The 22,203-nt window shown below is 49.3% G+C and overlaps 1 protein-coding gene across 1 annotated transcript in view; it reads left to right on the plus strand.

Moving 5' to 3' along the window:
* LOC112406112 (zinc finger protein 516-like) overlaps nt 1-22,203 on the plus strand; it is a 66,127-nt gene that overhangs the window by 34,614 nt on the left and 9,310 nt on the right. The window contains exons 2-5 of the mRNA XM_024754803.1: nt 10,418-11,830; nt 17,281-17,322; nt 17,669-17,773; nt 18,621-18,688. Of these exons, the coding sequence (XP_024610571.1) occupies nt 10,630-11,830; nt 17,281-17,322; nt 17,669-17,773; nt 18,621-18,688 (1,416 nt within the window). The 5' untranslated portion in view covers nt 10,418-10,629. The remainder of the gene's footprint in view (nt 1-10,417; nt 11,831-17,280; nt 17,323-17,668; nt 17,774-18,620; nt 18,689-22,203) is intronic.

Here is a 22,203-nt window from a genome sequence, read left to right on the forward strand (position 1 = left end):
CTCTCCATGCGGGTGGGCAGGAGGGATCCCACAGCAGCAGTTTCCCTTAGACGGCCTCGGATGGGATGCCAAGCCCGTGGAAGCAGAGGGGCCGGGTGGAGGGCCTTCCCTTTTGAGTTCAGCTGATAGAATTTGACGGAAAACCCTCTACTTAGCTTTAAACGTTTTTAATTCATAGATTCACAGCTCCCACTTAGCCAACGAGCTCCTGGAAAACAGTCATAGAAATACGGTATTGCAACTGCTTCTCAAAATAGAAATATGACTAAAGGATTGAGAAAGTAAACGTTAGTAATTGGGGCTTTCCTGCGATTTTTCTGTGCGGCATTGCTCCATCGGGGTTGTAATTCTTTGTCTAGACTTTTAAAAAGCTGGATAAATTGAAGGTGAGCTATCAGGAGAAAAACCAAAGATATGCAAGAAAGAGGAACACAGGTATTTCCTCTTTATTTAAAAAAAAAAGGGTGGGGGGAGAAAGTGAAAACCAGAGAGTGAAGAAGTTCGTGAAGAAGAAATGTATGTATGCTTTGTTTTTGCATTTTAATGGAAAACAGTATAACTGCAACCCCTTGTTCAGCAGGCCTGGGCAGCCTGCCGAAGAGTCCAAACAGTTTAGTGACGTGATTTGGGAATATTTGCTTAAATTATTAAGTAAAATATAAAACAATTCTTGCCACTAAATGTCTCTGGGGGAGTGAAACATCTGAGATTTGATATTTATAAAATAGTTTGAACTCTTCAGGTGAGCGATACAGAAAATCTCTGTATTTTATACTCACTTATACATTTATAACCATAAAAGGCTAGAGAAGCAGCTTCTGGTGGGGATGAGATGACTAGGCAAACAAGCTGGTGCTACTTAGTTAACATTCTCCGTGGTTCCTTCCCAGGCTCACGGCTTCCTAGTTCACAGTTAACTCCGTGTGAGGTCAGGACCATCCTTGTTACACATCAGCTGGCGCCATAGGAGGAGGGATGCGGGACCAGGCAAGATGGGATGCTTACTCTATACGGTCAGCTTCGTGAAATAATAAAGGTTTAACTTTGCGGGCGTGTAGATGCCAAGTGCTGAGAAATCGTGTCCCCAGAACATTTTGCCCACCCTCGGTCTGAAGGCACCTATGACAGTGCCCCACGAATGAAAAGAATTTTGGTTTTCATGTAGACAGAGTTCTGTGTGGAAGAACATCAGGCCATGTCGTGCCTGTCTTGGGCCGATTCCCCTTTGAAGCACCCTGGTTTTCTGTCCAAAAATTGGACCTTTGTAGGTGCTGCCTGTAATCGAACCCTCACGGTCTAATGGCATAGACAGATCATTTCACCCGAGTTAGCCAGATCATCCGAGTATATCACTAGCTTACAGCTCTCCACATTTTAACCTCTGAAAGTGTGTATGAACAGACACATCAAGATGTGAGACACTTCAAGAGCTTTTGATGAACGACTCTTACCCATTTCAGATACGTTCGGTACTTGCGAAGCCCTTTCAGAGGAAATATGCACAACCGTACCGATGCACACTTAAAACAAGTTGTCGGTGTACCTCTTTGGCCGACACGTACCTGTTGTTCAAAAGTCCTGCTTCCTCGGTCCGTTTCTGAAACCCGGGACGCCACGCGGAGCGCAGGCGCAGGCGCCGGCAGCGGGGATCTCGCGTTGGGAGCGGGCGCCATCTAGTGGTGTGGTCCGCACACGGCGCCGGAAGCCGCGGCTCCGGGGACAGCCCGGCCAGCACTGTGCCCCAGAGTGGCCTTTGTTCTGCAGGTCAGCACGTGCTTGGTTTTACATGTGAAAGATTGTCCTGATAAAGAGTCCTAGTTTCTTTAAAAAGGGTCATTATAATTTGTTTGTAAATACACAGAACTCGGGTTTTGTATCTCGGGATAATTAAGCAGCAAACTTTCCAACCACGTGAAGGCTAGTTTGTGTCTGTTGTAATCGTTTTTTATGTCGGAGATTTACAGGGTGACTTCTCTGCCGAAGTCTTGCGCCGAGCTTGGTCTCTTAAAGGGCAGCTTGTGGAAGAAAAAACGAAGGCGGTGTAAGGGACGTGCGTTTTTTGTAGCGGTTGAGGAGCTGGTGTACCCTTCCTGCCCTTTAGGAAGCAACAGGGCTGGAGGGTGACGCAAAAGAAGCATCGCGTGCTAAGCGCCCCTGGGCTGTTCCTTGCTGCACCTTTTTAGTGAGATCTTAAAATCGAAAAGCTATATAAATGCCTTCTTTCAACAATTAATTCGGCTTCAGCGTACTTCTTTATAACATTCTATTTACATCCTCTTTGCCTTAGTAAAGTGGAAATGTTCATTACTCTTCAGAGCGTGGTTTGTAAAGTTTCGTTTAATGGTTTCTTTTCATTTTTACATTTGTTTGAATTTTGTCACGTGGACAAGTTTATACTTTCTGTTAGGATTTGGGGAGTGAAGGAGGGTGTATAAAATGGACAGTAGCTGTGAAAATATACCTGAATTCTGTTTACTTCAGCATGGATTCGATTTAAAAAAAACACACAAATGACCCGAGTGACACATTTTTATGGGTGTATCAGTGAGGAAGCATAAGTTCTAGATTTCTAGAATGTGATTATGTTTTATGGCAGGACGGACTACCCTCTAGTTACTGGAAGCTTGGGTGGAAACGCGAGGTATTTGATTAACCTTTAAAATGTTGGTTTTGTACTCTCTGAATAGGAATGTTCTTGAAAACATTATTCCCCAGATTTCAAGCTTTAAGTGTCCTTGTGGAACGGTGGTCACACTGTTTAGTCAGAAGTCCTGTATTTAATCTGTAACTCCTTTTCTTCAGAAATCAAAATCCAGCTTCCAGAGTACTAAGATATTTACATATTTTCCTATTAACGCAAATTACAGTTTTGTGAGTTATTTATGTGAATAGATTAATTACTTAAAATGAAAACTCCTATACTGTATTCAGACAGACAGAAAAACAGGCAGGAACGATTTGGGTAATAAAATATTGGTTCATTTATACAAATTTTAAGACGTGATCACTCAGTTGTCACTCATTGTTCTAGTTCTGTCTGGTTTCCTTACTGAAACTTTGTTATTATTTATTATTTATAGTTCACATTGTGTGTGTAATGAGTGAGAGAGCTTTGAAACACTTCTTTTAAAGAGATTTTTCTGACCGTAGAGCTGAATAAGTCCTTGATAGATACTGGGCCATTAGAAGCAGTTTCTGTATTATTCTCTATGGAAACAAAGCCTGTCCTTTTACAAAGGGTGAAGTGGGGCAGAGCTGGGACTTTCACTTTGGTACTGGTGTTGTTCCTGGGCCTGGAAGCCCTGGTGATTTCCTTGTTTGCCGTAACCCCTCCTTAAAGCAGCCTCGCAAGTAGGTCACTTGGTCACGTGCTTTTCTGGGTGCCCCTCTGTATACGACCAATAATAAGAGCGTCTTTTGCCCCTTGGTTATTTTCCTTTATTCTCCCAGAAGAACTTCCACATTGAACCAGCCCCGGGCAGTGCTTTTCAGCGTTTCCTTTGCTTCACTTGCACAGAAAGCTTATTAAACCGTGTTTGTTAATTGAAAAGCCCCATGGATATTGCAGCTAAAACGTTTTCTTAAGTCATTTCTACATTGTTTCCAAGACATCCTATGATAATAATAACCCTCTTCATCACATTTCATTGAGGTTCAGTGTTTCTGAGATTCTTTTAGCTGAAATATCTTTCCAGGGACTCTTTCTACCCCCAGACACCTATGCAGATTTCTCTTTGTTAATTTCTTGTGTTTTACTTGTCTCAGTTAACTCTCAAGTTTCAGCTAAGTCTCGATGCATAATGGCTCTCATTTCTGTTAAAACATCATACCTTTTATTGTGCCCGGTATCTATTTTTGTTACCAGCTTTCCCTTTTCTTTAATTTTTTTATTTAAAAAATTTTTAATTTTGGCTGCGTTGGGTCTTCATTGCTGTGCGTGGGCTTTCTCTGGTTGCGGCGAGCGGGGGTACTCTGTTGCGGTGCACGGGCTTCTTATTGCGGTGGTTTCTCTTGTTGCGGAGCACAGGCTCTAGGCACGCAGGATTCAGTAGTTGTGGCTCATGGGCTCAGTAGTTGTGGCTCGCGGGCTCTAGAGCGCAGGCTCAGTAGTTGTGACGCACGGGCTTAGTTGCTCCATGGCATGTGCGAACTTCCCGGACCAGGGCTCGACCCCGTGTCCCCTGCATTGGCAGGTGGATTCTTAACCACTGCGCCACTAGGGAAGTGCCCCAGCTGTCCCTTTTTAAGACAGGGTAAAATAAAAATCAGAAAAGAAGGGTCTTCTGAGAAACATTATTTGAAAACGGATGTTCTTGCTGTCACAACAAGTTTTCGGTAACTGGTTATATTTGTTACAAAAGTTACTAGGAACTCACAAATATTAAAAATAATCGATGAAGTCTCAAAATTACTTTTAATCCGGGAATTCTTAATGGTGAGAATTCTTCAGGCCTACAGTACTTGGGATATTGTATGTTTGGGGAGAGAGTTACTGTTTATCCCATATAAGGCTCAAATCACGAGAATAATTTGGGTTTAGGCTATTTTCTGTCTCGAGAACCTCCTTAACCCCACTCCCCCTTCATACACTCGTGTGTGGAATTAGTTTGGTGGATCTTTCTTTTCCTCGAAGAGGAACAGCTAGGAAGGGGCAGGAAGAGACAATCTCATGGTCACAGCTGCTGGGGTTGGGAGAACACCTGAATGCGCACATTGCTCTCAGCCTTGAGCGCCAGCTGCCGTTTGCGGTCATCACTACAGATGTTAGTACATCCGGGTTTTAATTCAGGGACGGGGCTGCTGATGGAGTCTCATACTCAGGTCGTTCCCGGATCCCCTCCTAGGGCAGGAGGAGGGGCCGCAGGAGAGAGCATCTCTTCCTGTTTCCTCTGCAGCTCGCACACTTCCTGGGGCCACGCGCTGGCCCTGTGGCCGCGCGCTGACCCTGTGGCCGCGGGGCATGAGGCGCTGGGGGCGGGGAGGCCCTGCGAGGCGGCCAGGTGGCCCCTCCAGTGGGACCAGGGTCCGTCAGTACTTCGCAAACTGCCTTACCTGGCCGCCGTTTTGAGTTTTCCTGCATTACCGTGCGCTTGTGCATCCTCTTTGGAGAGAAAGTTCGTCTTCTAGAATTGCAGGACCTGAAGGCATCTGGGGTCCAATATGAAAAGTTCTAGAAACTTGCTGCACACGTGAGGCTCAGTACTTCACCTTACGAGCACCCAGCCCAAATATGGGTAAGCTTTTGGAAAAGTCAAGTTAGGTTTACCCCACAGCATCTGATTCTCCCCCAGCAGTTACTGGACAGGGTCACCTCCATCCCTGCGGACCCTCCCCAGCCGTGGACGCGGCGGGCAGGCGACGGCTGGATGGCCAGGGTAGGGATCGGGCTCCACCAGCCACAGCGAGTCCTTGTGGAAGCTGTTCTCTGCCCCAGTTTCCTTACCTGCAACGCGGGGGAGAGCAGCCTCACCTCCTGGGTGTGTTGAGAGAGGTGATGGCGGGTGTAGACGGCTCCGCTGGGCTTCTGGCTCCTGGGGAAGGGGGAGTCCTCATCCCAGCCCTGCGCTGGGTGTTCCCGGTTGGACGGCAGCTCACCGGCGGGAGCCAAGACGCCTCCTTCCCCTTAAGGGCAACAGCCTTTCATCTTGTGCCCAAGACTGTCAGGAGACACCAGGTCCATGTGTCCTTCTGTCCCCTAAATGACCAGTGTGGTAAGCCTTTCCAAAGAGGGAATCATGGGCTTTTACGGTGCTATTGCTTTTAACCTGTGTGGTTCCTGCTGCGAGCCAGGCCCTCGCTGCCTGGGGACCCCATCAGGGCCACGCCACCCCTAGACGAGGCCGGGCGATGCTGGCCGGATGGTGAGGTCAGCCATGACTAGGCTACCGCGGCCGGTGTCTGGCACCACGTCCCGCTCGCCTACAGGAACCAGGCTGGCGGGCACCGGGGACCAAGCCTGTCCAGCAGCGGTTGACCCCCCCTGGTGACGTAGAGCCGCGTCTCGCAGGCGGGACTGGTGACCCACATTCCTCCTGCTTCCTCTCGATCCCATTATAGACGTTAGTAGCTGATAACATCCTCTGAGATTTGCTTAGGTTCCTATCAGAAGGAGTCATCTGTGTTCACGGCGTAACTAACTTGGGATGAGAAACTGGGGAGACTGGTCAGGAATCAGTTGACGGCGGGGACAAGTCAGTCTATAAAGCTCCTCCCTCCATACCCAGGACACAGCTGCCTGCAGTGACCGTAGGTTTACTGAAGGGTCCGTCGGGACACTCGTGCCAGGGGAAGGCCCACCATAAGGCATGCAGGGTTTTGTGCTGCGTTAGTTTCTGTTTTGTTTTTGTTTCTGTTTTGAGAGTTTCTGTGTTTTTTGTTTTGTTTAGTTTTAACCAAGGGTGGGAAGAGAAGAAATTATAATAAACATAAAAAGAGAGGCAAAGAGCCACAGTCATATAGTAAGTGGACAGACTAAACCAAGATGAGCTGAAGAGGTGACATACGATAACCGAGGATTTAGAAATGAGGCTCTTCTTGTAAAAGCGCCTTCAGTCCCCAAACTTGAAACCGTTCCCTGCTGGCCCAGCCCAAGTTTATGTGTGATGGCTGAACACGCGCTCCCCAGCGTGAAGTGCTAACTTGCTACTTTTAAAGTTATACATGAAGCAACGACAGAGCGTCTTCTAAAAAAAGAAGCGTGTTTCCCCTTTACATCTCTCAGACATACCTGTGCAGAATCCACCACGTCTGAGTCCACTGAATTGAAAGAAAAGCAGTGAGGCCGCTGAGGTGCCTGTGAAGCCAACGGTTCATTTCTGGTGGTCGTTGGTCCCTTCTGCATAATCCTCCCATCCCTGGAGTTGAAGGGGGAGAGAGACAGCCTGTGGACCCCGGAAGGCCGGCCCCTCCCCGCCTGCTGGGGGCTGACCTCCAGCCCCATGGCAGCCCTGTCTGTCTCGGCCTCTCCTGAAATCCGATTCTCCGTGACTCCCAATGATTTGTCCTCTGTCGACCCCAGCGCACCTTGATCGTGGCCACAGTTAGAATCACCCAAAGGTTTTTTCAAAAAACGTGCAGACGCTTCTTCCCAAAAGGCTGGTTTTTGGTCTAGGCACTGGCCTTGGGTCTTTCTTCCAGCGACGGTTCACGTCCTTTGCAGATGATTCCAGGGGGCAGCTAGAATGCTGCTGTGGATGAACTAGCCCGAGGCCTCCCTCCCTTCAGGACACAGGGACTGAATGTCAGAGTTTGTGGTGGTCCAGCCAGCAGCCCTCTGTTTTAGGTGGCACAGTCCAAGTTCCTGCAGTCATTCTCCACATTACTTGGTTTCCAGAGACCTCCCTCCGTGAGCCTGTCCTGGACATGTTTTTGGCTCTTCTTAGTATGGGGCTCAGAGCTGAGACTGGGCTCCTCCAGCTAGGTGAGCACTGTTGGTGCCCTTGCCTCCCTGGCTGTGGCTGTGGCTTTACCTTGATATATCAATAAAACCCTGGGCCATGGAGACTCACACTGAGCTTGTGGTCCCCTAGGAGCCTGGACTCTTTTTCACAGCACAGCCCTTAAGCCAGACCTTTCACTTCCTGTACTTTGTTTCTTCTTGTTAGTTTTTAGCCTTTGTTCCATCCTGTTGAAAACTTTTGAATCTCTGTCTTTTTTTTTTTTTTTTGGTGAAGGTTTTGGCTCTCCCTCCTAGCTGAGTGTCAGTCCTGGGTCTGATACCTTTGTCCAGTCCCATTTCTTCATCTAGGCCACCGATAAATGATGGTGGGGCTGTGGGAGGACCGATGCTGTAGCATCCTTAGGAGACCTTCCTCCCTGTGGATTCTGGGCAGGGGTGTCGGGTCAGCTCCCAGTGCGCCCTGTCCAGCCACATTTCATCTTGTGCCCAAGACCATCAGGAGACACCAGACCCATGTGTCCTTTTGTCCCCTAAATGACCAGTGTGGTAAGCCTTTCAAAAGAGGGAATCATGGGCTTTTACGGTGCTATTGCTTTTTACCCCCTAAACCAGAGATAAAATTTTGAAACGGTACCTGTTTTATAAACCAGAATACCAAGGCTCACAGAATTGATCTAATCTGCTTTCTCAGCAGGTCAGTTGAAAAGTGTGTTTTGATTTGCATTAACATGGCTACAAACTGCTCCCTTTGCTACTCGGGGCAATGTAAGACCCATGCACAGAGGTGAGAAGCTAGGGAAGGCGTTGCAGAACCCTCACGCAGGTGTGCTGGCCTGCTGTGAGGTGCGGGGGTCCTCGGAGCCGTGTCTCTCAGTTCCGGCACTGTGATGGAGGGCCTGCTGTAATTTTTCACTCGGTGTCTCGGTCAGAGGCACTAGAGGTTCTCGTGATGTTTGAAATCCTTTGTGGAAGCATAACCTCTGGGGCTCTGACAGATGTGCTCTGAACACCTGCAGTTGTGTAGTGTCAGGTACGGTGGCCCTGTTGTTTCAACTGATAGGCTTTGGTGTGTGTTCTCATAAACCCATATGCCTTTAATGCGGGAAAAAACTAGGTCCCCCAAGCCGCCGTCCTGACTCTCTTTGAAAATGTAAAAGTGAACTTGATAGACTGAGCCTCAGCCTGAATTAGACAAAGGCCAAGACGATCCCCTGCATTTAATTCCAGGTTAAATGCCCTTTTTATCATCAGAGCTTTCCAGGGCCGCCCGGTTTGCTTTCTGAGTAACGCTAGGTACCCACATGACAGGCAGGTATATCTAACTTTATTTAAGCGTTAGCTTTTCAGAGCCTATAGGATCAGAAAATGTATTCCTCTTTTGTCTTGTTTCCTGACCAATTCTGCCAATCACTACATACTGGTAACATTTCTTATGTGGATGTAATCCTTTAAAGTTGCTTATAAGTGGCTGTCTACTTACTAATTGAAAATGAATATTTGTTACTGTGTTCCTTCAGATCTCTGGTAAATGCCTTCTGTGAAGGACACTTTTCTGCTTTCCTGAAGATCCCTTTGGAATACACTTATTTTTCTTTCTTTTCTTTCTTTCTTTCTTTCTTTTTTTTTTTTTTTTTAACCAATTTGATGTTATTACTGTCTTAACTCCAAAAATATACTTAGAAAAATTTTGTTTTACTTTATTTTTTGTTTTTGATTGAAGTATAGTTGATTTACAATATCGTGTTAGTTTCAGGTATACAGCACAGTGATGTGTGTGTGTGTGTGTGTATTTTCAGATCTTTTCCCTTATAGGTTATTACAAAATATTGAGTATAGCAAAATACTAAGTTTAGAAATACAGTAAAACATTGAGTATAGAAAAATTTTAACATTCTGTGTAAACAGATACCTACATTCCATGAGAATGTTAAAATCTCTAAAAAATTCTTATTTAAAAACCAACAGTATTGGGCTTTCTCCTAAAAGAAAACCTAAGATTTTAGTCCATCCCCGCTATGATACCTGTAATGAGAAAAAACACCTCTGAGCTCGTGCTGATGGGAAGAATCCACGCTCTGTAGTTCGGAAAGGTTTAAGACATCCAGAAACGTTTGTGCACCTTCTAATTGAAATAAACCCAAGGTCGTCAGTGCAGACTTCAAGTGGGTTTTTTGTTAAATCGTGTCGAATCCACTTGCAGTGCAGTCTGGTCGGGGAGAAGCTTTGCAGCCTCGGTGCCCAAGCTCAGGGAGCCTGGCTGCACTTGGGGTGATGTCGCCGGCACTCACCCGGGAGGGTGCGAGGCCACCCCGTGGCAGGGAACCCGTGCCCGGCCAGCTCCCCTGTAGAAGGCTCCAGGCAGACCCCACAGGAGCGGCAGTGGGCGTCCCACCCAGGGAGCACCGTTTCTCCCGGGCATACCCCTGGGAGGCGTGGGCATGAAGACTGTGACTCACCCCCTTCCCTCTCATGCCTCCAAAGGAAACTGTCGGTGTCCAGGTTTTGGAGCGGAATGTTGGACTTTACTAGACAGTCACGGGGGCCCATCCTGGATCGGCCCATAGTTTCTGAGGCAGCTGCAGGATCCCTGGGGGGAGAGCACACTGTTTTCCAGCCCTGCCTCTCTGTGACCATGGGCTGAGGGGTTCTTTGAAAGCCACGGAAAGCCTTATGCTGTTATAAAGAATTAAGTCTTTTTTCTGGTTTTTGATAGAACTAGTCCCCCTCTGTTGACTAGCAACAGTGTAGTTATATGTCACTAGATAGGCAGCTATGTTATTTTCCCCTGTAGTCTACTGAGTCATCTAATTGGAAAAGAAGCCCCACCCCAAATAGCGCCATTTTGCCCTCAAGGTTGATCTGCTCTTAACAGAGCTTGTTGATCCAGGTCCTGGATCGCACCGGTCCTGAGACCCACACGCTTCCCTCCACATGTGCACGTGGCGGTTTGGTTGTGCTTCTCTGTCTTCTGTTCTGAAGAGAAATGGTAACGTCACGTTTTCCATTTCGATCCTCCAGGGACAAAGCCACACCGCTGCTGCTTTCCTGAAGAAGTAGCCTCCGCTGTGCTCTCCAACGGAGACCAAAGTCACACACTTGGAAATAACCCATCGGGAAGAGCCGCCAGGGAGCCCAGCGCGGGGACCACAGCTTATGTGTCTGTACTTGAAAGCAGTAGCAGAGACACTTCCAAGAGAGCAGAGCAGCCTAGGTTTTCTGTGGACTTAAAGATGCCAGCATTTCACCCCAAGCAAGAAGGCCCCGGCTCCAGGGATGCTGCGGACTTCCCTTCGCATCCCGCTCAGACTGCAGATGTGCAGCTCCCCTCTGAGAGCCAAGCCACCCACCCGAAAGAGAAGCTGTCCGATTTGCACAATAAAGAGCATTCCGGGGGAGGGAAACGGGCGCCGGCCCCAGACCTGGTCCCGCTGGACCTGAGCGAGCGGTCGACGCGGGACGACCCCAGCCACAAGGAGTGGGCCTCCTCCCTGCAGGCTGCTCTGGCCGTCCACCCGTGTCCTTACTGCAGCCATAAGACCTACTACCCCGAGGTGCTGTGGATGCACAAGCGCATCTGGCACAGGGTCAGCTGCCACTCCATGGCCCCCCAGTGGATTCAGCCCAACGGTTACAAAAGCATCAGAAACAGCTTGGTTTTCCTCACCCGGAGCGGACGCACGGGCCCCCCGCCTGCCCTCGGGGGCAAAGAGTGCCAGCCTCTGCCCATCTCCCGGTTCACCCGCACTCAGGTGCCGGGCGGGGCGCCGGGCCCCAAAGGGAGCCCCTCGCCCCTGGGGGTGCCCACGAAAGCCGCCGGCTTGCCCAGGAGCAAGGAGAGCCACCCCGGGGGGCCCTGCGCGCTCTGGGCGGCCGGCCCCGACGGGCATCGGCAGACCAAGCCCGGCCCTGGCCCCGGCCCCGAGCAGCCCGGGGCTCCGCCGCCCCCGTCCAAGCCCAAGCAGGAGGCCGGCCCGAGACCCGGGCCCGCGGCGGGCAGCGGGGGCTTCAGCAGAAGTGCCACACCGACGCCCACCGTCATCGCCCGGGCGGCTCCCCAGCCCCCGGCCAGCAGCAGGCAGGGGGACAAGTATGGCCTCCCCCCGGCGGGGGCCGGCCTCGGTCCCCCAAATAAGCACAGTGCCCTGGACCCGCCCAAAGCCAAATTCAGCCCTCAGCCTCAGGGTCAAGCGCACGGGAAAGGTGACGGGGGCCCCCCTCTACCTCCCCGAGAGCCCCCCGCCAAGGTCGGCTCCAGAGGGACTGCGGCCTCGCAGGCCCAGCCCGTCTTACACAACATCAAGCAGGAGCCTGCGTCCGAGGGCCCCGAGAAACGCCTGGACATCCTCAATATCTTTAAGACGTACATTCCAAAGGACTTTGCTTCTCTCTACCAGAGCTGGGGCGGCAACGGCCCTGCGCTCGAGCACAGAGGTAAGGGCTGCGGGCCCTCTCCCCGCCCGCCCTGGGGGCTCTGGGACCTCACGGGGGCGCCCCTCCTTAGAGGGGCGCAGTGCTGCCCACTGGCTGTGTCTGAGCCCCAACACCGTGCACCCTGGCTGCTGTGCCCGGCCTCCTGCTGACGTCCCCGGCACACCCAGTCACGCCCCCTCCAGGCCTAGCAGGCTGCCTCCGTGGCACTTCCCCACTTGGTCATTTTATCTTATTTTTATTCTTAGTATTTTTGTGGCCGCACCCGCAGCTTGCAGGATCTTAGTTCCCCGACCAGGGGTCAAACCCAGGCCCCCTGCAGTGAAAGCGCTGAGTCCTAAGCACTGGACCGCCAGGGAAGTCCCTCCATTTGGTTATTTTAAACAAAGATCAGTGGATGTTCATTGTTCATGCCTCTATAAAGACAAGATGTGCATTTGAAGTGGTTACTTAAGTTTTATCTTTACACGTATATAATTTTAAAAGCGCACATCAGTACCACAGCATTCGCTAGCAGAGCCCTTGCAGAATGTGAATGTCCCTTACCAGCTTTGGGGAGTTGACTCATGTTTAAAATTCTGGAAAAAATTATACCTCAGATCATTATCTTCCTTTCCTCCCAGCACCTCGGTATCAATACCTAATAGGAATAATAATTAGGAAGTGTCAGCGAATTTCCACAGGCTCCGTTGAATGCCTGCGTGGGATATGATGCCCTCGTTCTTGATGATAAATTGAAGGTAGCTCTCAGTTAACATCCAGAACCCTGGGAAGTCTAAGTATTTCCATTAAAAAATAAATAGACAAAAACCCCTATGGGGCTCCGGCTCTCAGTTACCTTACCTGGGTGGTCCTAACCCTTCTTTGCATACAACTGTACACCAAGCACCTGTAATTTATTAAAGTGGGGTACCATTTCAGATGAATTGTGAGATCCAGTCCCTCAAATTCCAGGAGCTCAGAAGCATCTTTGGGGACAAAGTTCAGATCGGGGGAGTCACGTACACAGAGGCACCCGATCCGCTGTGTGGGATGCCTGGTGGCCGTGGTTCCCGGCAGACGGATGTGCGTCTCTCAGTTCCCGGTTTCCTCCTATGACTTGGAACCTGCCCAGGTCCATCGCTGGTGCCACGTTGGTGTGGCGAGGAGGCCTTTGGTCCATGTTGACCCTTAGAGAAAAGCGAAGGTGTTTTTCGACTAGCAGAAAACTCAGGCGTTCCACAGGCTTAGAGATTTTGCCAGTGGGGTCCTTACCCCAGGTGGTTCTGGGGCTGTGGCTCAGAGACAGAGCTTCTCGAGAATTTCTAGAATGAAGCGGAGGCCTGGCTGCCTGGAGGTGGTGGAGGCTTTCATTAAGATGCGGTGCACAGGGTGTGTCCTGGTTAAGACTCTCATCCCCTCCCCTGTGCTTCAGGTGCTCTGGGCGCACGGCCCTTGGTAGGTGGGGAAAGGCTGCTACCACGTAGCTTAGCGTTTCCACCTTTTTGGACGTTGTTAAGTTTAGTGAGCTTTCCATGTTCTCAGCAGTGTTTCCCAGTCGTGCAGATTATTTGCTCTGAGATGGAATAAACGTATATTGGTTGGCCTTTCGGGATCTCACGCCAACCTCGGTTCTCTAGATACAGGTTTTCGTGGACCCTAAAACAGAGAGGACTTAGATATAGATGATGGTGAGTTTCATGGGCGCCGTGCTCCTGGTCACCTTCTCCCCTCTGTCCAGTGCTTCCTGGAGTCTCTACCCGGCTGCAGAGTGAGTGGAGTCTGCACCAGTGTCTGGATGAGTTCCACTTAGTAAACCAGACTTGAACGTCATTTGTTACAACCCACAGCCTGCCCGATCACAGCTCTAAACCTGCCAGTTCGCACCTAGTAAGCGGCCCACATGCCCACTTGCTAAAGGCTCTTTGTGCTGCGTGTGGACCTGCCTTGTTGTTGCTTTTTTTCCCAAAAAAGTAGAAGTGAGTTTTAAGTTTAAGGTTTAGAGAATTTCAGATGACAGACTTCGAAGTACAGGTAACCTGAAATGTTTTCCTTTTACTTAAGATTTTTTAAATAAATGGTTCTAAGGCTCCCCCCTCCCCTTAAACAGAGGTTAGATATTTATCTTTTAAATGTGAAAAATGCTAAATCGTCCTCAAAGCGTGTGTACTGTTCTTGGATGATTTACTCTTCTCATGTCAGGTGTAAGTGTGCAGATTTATGGTGTTTTCCCTCAACCTGGTTTGGGTTTCTTAGGGGAAGTGCTTAAAATTTTTTGGCCTTGGTGTGTGAGTTCATAGGTTTGTTTTGAGAACCGAAGCTCTTGGATTTAGGGAAGGACTGAGGTCAGCTGTGTAAATCCTGGTTGGCCTGCCTCAGTTTACCTTGAATGCCCCACCAGGAGGGACTTGCTCCCCCCCCCCCGGTGGCCCCTTCTCTCCGTCATGGACTCGGTTTGGCTCCTGGTCTGGACTTGGGGGTACTTCAGAGCAAGCCCAGAGCTCTTCTCATCCCCGGCCCTTTGCGTCTTCAAACCCTGTCCTTTGCCTCTCCTGCATCCCTTTCCTGGTCCAGCGGCAGACGGGTATCAGTCCCTGCTTGGCCTACGGGGGGCCTTCGCTGGTTCCTTTCTCCTTTGAGTGTTTGTTTATGATGCTTTGAAAGTGTCGTAGCTGCAGGGAAACCCAGCAGGTGTGGCGAGGTCTATTTGAGAGGTGAACAGAGAAGTGATGTTTCCTGTTACGGAGACTCTACGTCTACTGTTGCAGCCTGGGAACCATGGGCAGCCCGCTCCCAAAAATTACATTTCCGACATGTTACTGAATTTGCAGTAACTAAACTCTCAAGATTTGGGTTTCTGCTCCTTGCTGAGCACCCATTTTTTTCTTGAGTACATATGTGGTTAACTTTGGCATCAGGAATTGAGAGTCTAGAATCTGAGCTAATTCGTCTCCATTCCACGAGTCTGTCAGCAGTTTGGGGGCTCACGCCGTCCTCTGATGCAGTCTTGCTGTGTTTCCCCGAGGGGTGTCGTCTGCGAGTGAAGATCGCAGCCTCCCCACGCGGGCCGTGGGTGACACGTATCGCGGTAGGAAGGCAGAAACATGCAGAAGGGAATCTTGTAAAAGAAGAGGCACTCACCTGTAGTGGACACGACATCCTTGTGGTGCTGGAGGTGTGATCCTGTGAGTCTCAAGGGAGGTACTGTCTTGAGACAGAGAATGGTGCTCTCGGGCGATGCCTCTGAGACATCAAGGTTTTATGAGGTTAAGAGAGAGAATCCTCAGAGAGCTTTTCCCCCCCTGTGTTTTGATCAAATGATGTTTGTGTAGAAATGAATAGTCTGGAAACTCTGCCAAAAGAGAAAATGATGTTACATGGAAACGATCATTGTCACTTCCCTTAGGGGCTCGAAGCCTAATCCTTTAAGGATAAAAAAAAAAGCTACATTTCCTGTGATCATTCTGCTGTGTAGATCCCAAGTCTGGAAACAGGTATGAGTGTAACGTGAGTGGTTTGTTGATAGAACAGTCAAAAAATAGTAAATTATCTGTGTTTCCAGAATTTGTGTCCAGCCTGTAGTAGAGGATGATTTGGATTTTAGAATTTAAAAAATGGAAAATAAAAGAACAGGATAATTCTGGATAGGATAACATATAAGGTTTTTCTTGTTGAGACTTCAAAAAAATCTTGTATGCCCAAGACGTATTAATAGGATGACGACAGAAGATTTGTACTTCCTTTGTGTGAATCTCGGTAGAATCTTTGCGGGATCCTTCAGTTTCCTTCCTCCCCTGGCGGGGGCAGCAGAATGAAGTTGAGTGCATGTTGGCAGGGCTTTGGAGGAGAGTCTGCAGGTGCCCCCGAAGACTCTTCCTTTCCTTTTTGAGCCCACTTTCTATACACAACTTTACTTTTGAGGTCAGAGTGGCAGAGCTGTTTGCTCACCAGGTAGCCTTCAATTCAAATGAAGTTTGTAACCTTTCTCACTAGCTCAGAATTTTGAAGTAGCTTGGGCGTAATATTATTGACCATAAAGGGCAAGGGTCTTTTCTTGGAAAAGTAGGGAGAAAATGATATGATAGAATGCATGGGAAGACAGTGTGTGTGTGTGTGTGTGTGTGTGTGTGTGTGTGTGCTGATGCATACTTAATGCAAGGAAATCAGAATGGGGGAGTGGGTACAAGGGCTGTGCTTTTTCTGCTGCTAGTTTGGATGGGAATTACGTAGAAAAAAAAAGTATGATAATGGCTTAGTTTTGCGTGTTGTGACCATTAGATGCAGAGGCCACATGGGGGAGTCGTCATCATCGGTGGGTGTCCTGGAGGCATCCTTAGGACCAGCATTTAGATGCAGCCCCATTATTCTTGGGAAAATCCAGGCAACCACAGGTGCTGTCAGAGACGGTCTTCTTAGGAGCCCAGCTGGAGGGTGCTCACAGTGAAAAGGAGGGAGCAGCAAAAGCGAGGATAAAGTTGAGATTTTCCTGGACCAGAATCAGAGGAGGGAGGGACCGCCCTGAACGGCTGAGTATGTTAGCGGTTGATAGAAGCCGTCTTCATGCTCGCTGCCTGTGGTCAGAAGAACTGGGGTGTCCGGCGCACTCAGGAGCCCCGCCCCCCCCTCTTGGGCCCATCGGTCAGTCATCCAGGGGTGCCTTCCTCAGCTTTTCCTCTCCCCGACTTGGCCTGGTCAGAACTCCAGGAAAGAGGAGGCGGGTGGTCTCAGCACATGAGCCCGCGGCTCCTGGGGTCGCGTGGCCAGGTGACACTTTCCGTGTTTTACCGGGAAGCTGACACCCTGATCTTTTACTAATGACAGGGCACGAGTGGGTTAAAATGTGTCTTATCATTCTCCTCGCATCCCTGAAGGAGGTGGTGAAGAGGCTGAGAACTTTGTGGGCAAATTCTTCTCTTTCTCGGAGACTCACATTCATGACTTGTCCAACAAGAAATCCACCATCTGCCCTACAATTCATGCATTTCTTTGACTGTTATTTCCATAAACATTACCTGTAATGTAGAAACAATTTTATATTATTTTTATGTGTTGTGGCTTCTGAATTAGGACAAGAGAATGATTTGGTCTCAGCTGTTTTGGCTAAGACCCTTGGTCGTCCTTTCACTCACCTTTTACATTCAAATGTCAGACTTCAGGTGTGTAAATACTCAGCTCAGGGAGCGTCATTTAAAGAAATTTGTTGTTATAGGCATAACTTTTTCTAGTTAGTATTTTTGTTTTCCCATTGAGTTGAGCTACCATTGAGCCTGATGGGGAAGGTTAGGCTAAGGGAAGTCATTTCAGAGCTACTGTTACATGAAAAATTAGGCTTTTCTTCAGAGAGATGCCCTCATCCAGAAAAGGCAGACAGACAAGTATGAGTCTTCTGCGTCCCTTTTCTAGCAAAAGCCGGACATCTTTTAGGGTCAGGAGGGAACAGGAGGTCGGCACTCTAAGACTGGCCTCCTTCCTAGGTGTCCCGTCTGTGCTCTGCCCGGGATGCGCAGGACACACAGGTAAGGGGCCGGCAGGGGGGGTAGGTGGGGATGGCGCAGCTCCCGGGCGTGTGGCCTGGCATCACCTTGGGGGCAGGGCCCAGCCCTGCTTTCCTGGTCCCTCACTTGGTCTGGCCACATCACTCCATTGGCCGGATGCGGGCCACCAGCTGCCTGGGTCCCACACACCTGAGGGCGCGTCATGGGAGTGGAATTTAATCCTCTCTAATCTGTGCTCCCTCGCGGTCCTGCGTGCGCGGGCTGTCCGGGGGCCTGGAGGTGCCTGCCATCAGGACACAGCGGAGGGGCTGACGATGTTTTCCTCTCGCCCCCTTCCTCCCTCCCCCGCCCCTGCACCGCTGCCCAGGGACACTCCGGACACCGGCCCACCAGGGAGACTTGGTCTGCGGGGAGTGTGGGAAGTGCTTCCACCAGTCTAGCCATCTCCGGGCCCACACGCGGGCTCACACAGGTACCTGCCCGGGGGGCCCTGGGGGGAGGCAGTCTCTGTTTTCCACAGTCGGTGACAGGTTTAGATTTCGCCCGGGTGAGGTGAGGGGTCAGGCCTTCTCTCCTGGGATTACACTCCAGGCTGTCCCATCCGGCACCTGCACCTGAAATGATTTTTCCTTTGCAGCCAAGTGCCGTGTGGTTTAATCTGAGATAAGCCTGTCTTGCAAATGCTCCACTTTAAGTAGAGTGGACTTCTCAGAAGTGCACGGGGTAATGAGATATGCTGCCACCGGGGCGCACTGAAACCCAAGTCCCCCATCGGCATGACACCCGGCTGCCTGCTTTCCTCCTCGGCACCAGCTGGCCTCTGTGGACCGGTGGGTGCCGAGTGGCAGAATTCCTCGGCCTGTTTGTCAAGAGCTTGCCTGAGATGGAATCAGGGGGAAGCAATGTGTGTGCAGTGGGAACACCACACAGCCAGGGCGAGGCGGGGCCGGGGGTGCTTTATCCCAGGCGTGAAGGATGCATCCGTACCCGGGTCGGGTCTGATGCAAAGTGACAGGGGCCAAACGGTAAGTGACGCAGAAGGAGGGGCCCTCTGCTCGCGCGCGGCTAATTCATGCTGTCACTGATGGGTCTCTTTGGCGACGAAGCCTGAATTAAAAAGGGCACCGGCCCCAGGCAGTGTTTTCAATTTCTTACAGTAAGTGTTATGGTAAACTGGTATTTTCCGGCCACAGGCTGGGCGCTGGGGCTTTTTTTCGTTGTTTTTTTTTTTGCGCAAGTGCTTAACCTGTAAGGGACACGTGTCGCGGGGCGTCGGGAAGCTAGTGTCCCCCTGCTAACGCACATACTTGCTCTCACAGTGCTGTTTGAGTCTAACGGCCTCCGAGGTGCTGAAGCCCACGCCACCTCCGCAGATGCCCCCAAACAAGTAGGTCTCCCGACTCACGGGTGTGTGGGTTTTCATGTCGCGTAGCTGGGAAAAGGGGTGTCACGATGGTCGTCACAAGGGTACCACGTGGTGTTTTACCAGATGTGTAAGTAGCTTTTCGTTGCTGTGAATGAGAGCCCAGTCCTGCGGGACAGTCTGTGGGTGCCTGATAGTCACTTAAGGTGGCTCAGGCCGTGAACGACGCGGTCGGGGTCGATGCAGCTGCGTTGGGTCTTGTTGTGGGTGACGGAATTGGTAGAGACCGCTGGTGACAGACAACAGCAGAAAGTCATACTTTTCCACTCAAGATGTTTTGCTTGGAGGTTAGCTTGAGAACAAGTTAGGCTTTGTCTCTTGTCTTCAGAACCGTATTTTATTTTATTTTATTTTTTTTGTGGTATGCGGGCCTCTCACTGCCGTGGCCTCTCCCGTTGCGGAGCACAGGCTCCGGACGCGCAGGCTCAGCGGCCATGGCTCACGGGCCCAGCCGCTCCGCGGCATGTGGGATCCTCCCGGACCGGGGCACGAACCCGTGTCCCCTGCATCGGCAGGCGGACTCTCAACCGCTGCGGGAAGCCCTTCAGAACCGTATTTTAAAAAAATTTTATTGGAGTAGACTTGATTTACAATGTTGTGTTAGTTTCACGTGTACAGCAGAGTGTATCAGTTATACATATACCAACTCTTTGTTTAGATTCTTTTCCCATGTAGGCCATTACAGAGATTTGAGTGGAGTTCCCTGTGCCGTGCAGTAGGTTCTCATTAGTTGTCTATTTTATATCTAGCAGTGTGCATATGTCAGTCCCAATCACACAGTTTGTCCCTCCCCCCTCCCTCCCCTTGGTGTCCATAAGTCGGTTCTCTACATCTGTGACTCTATTACCACTTTGCAAATAAGTTCATCTCTACCATTTTTCTAGATTCCACATACAAGCGATATTATACAATTAATATTTATCTTTCTCTGTCTGACTTCACTCTGTATGACAGTCTCTAGGTCCATCCATGTCGCTGCACATGGCATTATTTCAGAACCGTGTTTTTGAATCACTCCATAAGAAGCGTTCCGCTGAGTTTGGTGTCTCAGGGCCTCATCCTTGTCCTGATTTGATTCTCTGTCTGACGCACACCACCGGCTTGGCCATAATGCGTAAGATACCCGTATGCATGTACATAGAACGCGGGTGAACGCGGGTCACCGTAGATGTGTGGCCTTAGTGCGTTCAATCTATAAAAGGCGGCCAGCTCCTGGGCACGAGGGACTGTGGGATGCGGTCTGTGGCTCTGAAGTAAGGGGGTACACGCCATCCTAAGTGGTCCGTCCCGTCATCCTGGGCTAAGAGCCTGTGGTCTCAGAGCTTTTCTTCCTCTTTGCCCCTGACAGGATGCCACACCCATCCTCGTTCTCCCACAAGTATTTTCTCCACAACCTTCTTGCTTTCTGATAGCTTGCCGTAGAAGGTTCGGTAACTGCAACCTCTCCCCCTTGTAAATGAAGAGGGGAAAGTTTCCTTGCTGCCGGAATAAACAGCCAGGATCCGGTCCAGGCGGTCAGATCCAGTTAGCACACCCTGCCTGGACACGTGTGGGATTCACGGTCGTTGACAATGATGACGGTGACATAAATGTCAGAAGAACCTCCAGAAATTCCAGTCCGTTTCTCTAGAAGAGAATAGTGAGCGATAAAAACACTGCCCAGAGCCTGCTGCTAGTTCATGGTTGAGCTGCCCTTAGGATGGACGGAACCTGATCGGAGGCTCTGGTTTTGTTTTTTATCGAATTTTCAGAATCCCTGTTTTTTTGTTAAAAGCCTTTTCTTCATATGTCACGGACAGAATGCCTTTCCCTTTGTTATAGTTTTTTGGTAAGTGACTTCTCTCTTAATAAAACCCATAGTTTTAGAACGACAGCTGTTATTTCATGATGCTGTGACAATTGATGAAAAAAATAACATCTCACTGAACGCAGAATTAAAAGATTTCTGGACACATGTGACCTCAGCTCGAATTAGGCAACTCTCCTTTTAAACAGAAGTAAAACCCCCTTTCGACAAGGCGCACCCTGTGATGTGTCTGTGGGTTGTAGTAGCGGCAAGGTCGTGCCATAATTGGAGAATTACATACTGACAGTACAAGTGAAGTCAGTCCAGAGCATTCCTGCAGACACAGTGGCCCATTCAATCCACCTAAGATTCGGCTTTTCCAGAGGAGTGTTTGACGGGGCCGGGAAGCACCTGGCAGGTCTCTGAATAACATAGTGAGATCCTTCAGGAACACACATCAGTTTATCTGGTGCACATGGATTCTACCTAAGCCTCTTTCAAAGGCTTCTGGTAAAGGGAGAAATAGATCAGCAAAGCAAATCACTAAGACTGTATTTTAAATTAGTTCTTTGTTACTTATAGTTATGCTGGGAATTCCTCACAGTTGTTACCCATTCTTGGTGATGAAAGAGAAGAGATGTATCTATATTTTCGTCTTTGTCTCTGTAAACCCAAGTTCTGCAGTTTTGTACTTATTACCAGCCCACCTCTTAGTTTCACGTGTACAGTGACTCAATACTGTGGTCTTAGGAACTATTTACTCCTGTTGCAAGGCCTCCGTGGGTCAGCTGTCCTGCTTTTCAGTCTCCTGACCGTGGTTGTCAGGCCCGTGACACCAAAACTCAGCTGGATTTATACACCTCTCGTGCTCGCATATTCGAGATACGGCCTCTGGAAGTACTTTTTGTCCTCTGTCACATTAAAAGGAGCTTTTGGTGCTCAATCACTGAACATTTTGGTTCTTGAAGGAAATTCTGTTTTCTTTAACGTACTTTGGAATTTAAGAATTCTCATAGAGATGTGTCTGCCAGGATAAGTGCAAAACATATCAGTAGTAGTTATCGGCTTATATCTCACTGTTCTCTCTTATTCTGGAGTTCTCCTTGTTTACAAAAATCACAACTGCTGTCTTAGATTTAGAATACGATCTAGATTCATAGGACAATTCTGTGGTTATTTATGTCTAGAACGGGACTCGTTATACTTATCAGCCATGTTCTTTTTCATGTTTAGTGTGCTTTACAAACATTAGCTAATTAATATTTAAATCATTCTTTTCCTGTGGGCTTTAGAAGCTGTGGGTCAGGGGAGTTTTGAAAATCACACAACACTCTATTCACGCATAAATTACTTGATGTAACACTAACAGTTGATGGACTTTTATAGATATACATAATAGATGTTAAATTATCTAACGGAAACCGTATTTGGGAATTCAGTTTTACAATAATCATTTATTCACTCATTAACAGTATTTATTGCGTACCTCCTGTGTGCCAGGCTCTGTCATATTGGTGGAGATAACGAGGATGTTGGGAGACAAAGTAAATACTTTTCCTGCTTTCATGGTTCCTGAGGTCCAGTGGGTGGTTTAGGTAAGAAAACAGGGCAGAGAGGTGCAGCGCTGTGATAGGATGAGGGCCCTGGAACCAGGCTTGGGACATCGAGAAGACTGCCAGGGTGCGGGTAGCCT

This window comes from Neophocaena asiaeorientalis, unplaced genomic scaffold (assembly GCF_003031525.2).
Source record: "Neophocaena asiaeorientalis asiaeorientalis breed wild unplaced genomic scaffold, Neophocaena_asiaeorientalis_V1.1 scaffold124, whole genome shotgun sequence".
Lineage (NCBI taxonomy): Eukaryota > Metazoa > Chordata > Mammalia > Artiodactyla > Phocoenidae > Neophocaena > Neophocaena asiaeorientalis.